Below are 4,302 nucleotides of genomic sequence, written 5' to 3' on the forward strand. Positions count from 1 at the left end.
GTAGTTTAGCTGCAGCGTGCTTCTGTTTGCGTTACGCTGCACTCGCGGCCTCCGTGTCCCTGCGTGTTTATAGGGCGGGGGTCAATCAAAAAGCTCAGGTAGGGAATTAGCTGCTCTTTAATAGAAAGAAAATGTCAGGTCAGACTAAATATTTCCAGGAATGATGGCGTCTAAGTAGAGGCTGCGTATTGGACCCGAAGACGCGGCTCCTGTACTTTGTGTAAACGCTGGGCCGTGGTGTATCACCATGTTTTCTCCATAATCAGACACCTCCATGACCCAGATAGGCTGCTGTTTGGAGACAGCCTCTGAGGTGCTGAACTGAGCAGCATGTCTGCCAGACTGTTGGCTGAACCCCTTCTAAACCCACAGACAGTATTAACTTAAACCACCTCTATTCTTTGAAAGAAAAATTGCCCGGCACCATGATATTCCCAAAAGGCCCTTCAACCAACGCTTGTTTTTTTTCTTCTTCTTCTTCTTTTTATTTTTTCATCCAGGACTGTGAATGTCTCTCTCTCTCTCTCTCTCTCTCACCCTCTCTCTCTGTGGTATCCCCTTAAGGTTTCTTCTTTCTCTTTGGAAATACTTCTCCAGCTGGATATCACTGCACCTACCATATTCTGATATATATAAATTATACAGTGGGCATGTTCTGCTTCATAGAGTTGTTATTTAAGTCAGACGTTCAGAGTGACACAGCAGATATAAGTACATTTCAGTGGGTGGACAGGATAACAGCCGATACTCATGAGCAGATCAGAGCCCAGCAGGTTTGAGTTAAAATAAATCAGGGAGAGCTGCTGGATTGACCCTGGGTCTGCTCTGGGCAGTGTAAAAAAAAAGAGGATTGGATCTGAAGTTTTCCTCACAAGGTTCCCACTGTGGAAATCTTGTCTTGAGGCTGTCTGTTGATAAAAAAAAAAAAGAAAAAAAACAAGTCTAACGTATGACAGAGCAAGGCTGAAACAAATGATTACAGAAATGAGACGGGGCTCATTTTCATTTGTGCAGCGCTGCAGTAGTATTTGAAGGGTTGACCCAAATTATTTAAAGCTAGCTGGAAAAAGAAGAATATAAAAAAAAAACAGAGACAGTATTAAAAAAAAAATCAAAACAAAACGTGAAGAAAGAAGTGCTGGATGTTAAACAAACAAAAAAAAGTAAATTTACAAACAAGTAACAAAAAGTTAGCACCACTGAACTCACATCAGTTATATAATAATTAGCTTTAGCCTAAAGCTAATTATTATATAACATTGTTATTACAAAGAAAGACTGTATATATATATATATTAGCCTAATACGTTTAGCAGCTAATGACTAGCTAACCTAAAATTTAGCAAATTACTGCTATAATAAGCTATCCCATGTATCTCAAGTAAACTGAGAGTTAGCTAACAGTCTTCTTAGACACAGCTTAAAGTTAGGCAACAGTTGAAATGTAGAACACAGAAAGGTAACCTTTGGTCTGTGTTGATACTAAACTCGGTCCAAACATAACTCCACATATTGAATCCATCTTCTCCGTCTCCAGGTGTCTCGTCTCCATGAGTTGCTGAGGAATGAGCCATCGCCATGGAAAACCAAACCCAGGCCAATTCAGCAGCTGAGAAGAAGAAGAGGGTGGAGACCATCGTGGCGACCAAGGGCTCATCAGTGCGCAATGACATCAGCGAGAAGGCGGTGGCTTCCAGCACCACGTCAAACGGTACGTCTGGGCCACACTGTAGTGAACATCCCTCATGGGATCAACAAAGTTCTTCTTCTTCTTCTTCTTCTTTGTTTTTCCTTAAATTTCTTGATGTCATTTTGCCAAAGACTGTATATAAGAAAGTGACATCATAACCATCAGTTAAGACCTTAGAAATGAGTGTCCATAACAGGGGCGTAGATATTTATGAAGTGGGCCAGATTTAACACTCTAGCGGGCTGCTTTTGGTCCGCAGGCCGTATGTTTGACACCCCTGGTCAAGAAAGTAAAAACCAAAGAAAATTCCAGAATAATCAGAACTGACATTACAAATGATTTCGTTTCTATTCATTTTTCTCGTAGGTCTTAACTTCTGTAACCCGATGTCCATTTGTTATATACGGTCTAATATACGGTCAGAAACCCGGCGACCTCTCTTGATGGGTTCCAGGCTCCTATGTTCTGGCTACAATGCGTCTCCTTCTGTCTTTCAACATACCCGAGCGTCTGGTCCACTAATCTACTCTGGGACCATTTTTTCTTTTTTCTTTCTGTACCCGAGATCCCTCTGCCTGACCAAGTGTCAGAAACATGATTTAAGGACGCGGAGACTCACAGATCCGTTCCTTTGACTGTTTACTTTTACCCCCATTCTCATGCTTCACATCTGACACTGACTGGTAGCAGGACTCTGGCATGTTTACATAGCAATGTCTTTAACACATGCTATTAAAAGTGGCGCAGAGCTCACAGTTCATTAGATCCCCCGTCTTCATTCAGCCTTTCATTCTCAATTCAGACGCCGGGAATGAGGAATACTAGGAGACAGTCCTTTATTATTATTATTTTTTTTTCTTTTTACTGGAAGCCTCGGAGTGTCGGGCTTAAGTCATAACAAACCCAGAGTTGAGATCACCACGGTCTACGCCGCAGCTGTGCTCATTAGCAGAGAGAGGATTTTTGGAAAGGTTTGGTGGACGGACGGTTGGCTCACGCACACGAGCACGGAGCTAGTGTCCTGACAGAGACTTCTCCGTCGACCTCGACTGCCCCCCCACCCCCCCCCCCCCCCCCCCATCCCCAACCGCACTGAATGTGCTGTTGTCAAATATGATCACAGAGAGTGTGAACAAGAGACAAACAGCCCAGGGAAGGGTGAATAAGCTGTTGTGACTCGGTTCCCATATGGGAGTTATCACAGGAAGTGGGTAAGGTAATGCATCCCTAAGCGTCTCTGGATCACTCACTCTTAGTCATTCCCAGATGGCCAGTGTTGGTTTATTTATTAAAGAGGCAGTACAGAAAAATGTTAGCTGTAGATAAGGCACGGCTGCAATTTGGCAGCTTGGTTGTGTATTTTTTTTCTCTCGGTAATGTTCTGGTAATTACATCTCTTAACGGCCCGAGATATGTCTCCAGAGTGCCTCGGAGTCTCCGACTCTTGACTCAACTTTAAGGAGTATGGCGCTGCCTTAAATACAGTAGACTCGTAATTCACTTGACAATACGACGCAGTGATACTTATCTGCAACGTGAACATCCCCTTTAAGTCCCGATCGGCCTCTCGGAATCATAAGATAGCTTACAGATTCTTTGTGTGGTTATAATTACAGCGCATTCCCAAGTCTCCCCCAGAACTCATAACCTCTTATCAGGTGTAACCCTACACTAGCCTCAACTTTAACCCCCGTAGCCCTTGCCCCGCTGCCTCCATCCAAACAAAAGGTAATTGTGAGCAGCTGTGGAACCCTAGTGGCGAAATATTTCCCCCCTCCTGTCAGGCAGAGTAGTCGCCCCCTGATCTGAGCACAGCAGAAACTCCACTGTGGCCAACAACAGTGTGTTGAGATGAGTTGTAGAAAAGTAAAGAGAATAAATGCGTGGAGCAGGTGTCGGAGTTACAACAAAGTTGGCAAAAAACCTAAGGGAACATGTCCAGCTAGCCTTCTGTAGCACGCACTGATTCTGGTATTTTTTTTACAAATACTGTTGTGTCAGACAATTATTTGCAAAATCTATATCATGTCTGAAAATACAATTGTTTACTCAATAGCTAATAGCTAATAACTTCTAAGCTCACCTAAAAAAAAATTCAAAAATTATGAAATTGCTAAAAATGCTATTATAAACCGCTAAAGAGTTAAACAGAAGATGCCAAGAAGTTATTATAAATTATTAGCGAAAAATAGCTGACAGTGAAACAAAATGGCAAAGCTAAAAACTAGCTAAATAGCAAAGAGTTCAAGCTAATTGTCTAAAAGCTAACCACCTGTTAGCTAAACTGTAGCTAAGAAAAACCTAAACCTTTGTCCAACAAGTCGTGAGATTAGCTGATGTTTTGCTAATAATGTGGCTTATAGTAAGTAATAGTGGAAGGTTTTATGAAATTTAATTAAAAAGTATTTAAAAGAAAAATCTTTACTTTGAACTTTAGTTTTAAGTAACTCTAAGTTTAAAGTTAACGCCGTCTTTCCGCTCATACTCAGTTTGTAAGTTTTGTCTTAGTTGAACCACAGAGTAATTATCAAGTCCTGCTAGAACGTTCCCACATGCTCGGCTAAATGGTGGCTTCATCCTGTGTGCCATTCATCTGGGTGCCCCCCCCGCCC

General features: G+C 42.1%; 1 protein-coding gene across 3 annotated transcripts in view; it reads left to right on the top strand.

Moving 5' to 3' along the window:
- The window catches only part of gli3 (GLI family zinc finger 3), a 114,406-nt gene that overhangs the window by 22,731 nt on the left and 87,373 nt on the right, over positions 1 to 4,302 (top strand). For all 3 annotated transcript variants that reach the window (XM_008308178.3, XM_025054670.1, XM_017031655.2), the window contains exon 2: positions 1,538 to 1,711. In XM_008308178.3, coding sequence (XP_008306400.1) covers positions 1,579 to 1,711 — 133 coding nt within the window. In that variant the 5' untranslated portion in view covers positions 1,538 to 1,578. The remainder of the gene's footprint in view (positions 1 to 1,537; positions 1,712 to 4,302) is intronic.

Source organism: Cynoglossus semilaevis, chromosome 3 (genome assembly GCF_000523025.1).
Source record: "Cynoglossus semilaevis isolate Cse_v1.0 chromosome 3, Cse_v1.0, whole genome shotgun sequence".
Taxonomy (NCBI): Eukaryota; Metazoa; Chordata; class Actinopteri; order Pleuronectiformes; family Cynoglossidae; genus Cynoglossus; species Cynoglossus semilaevis.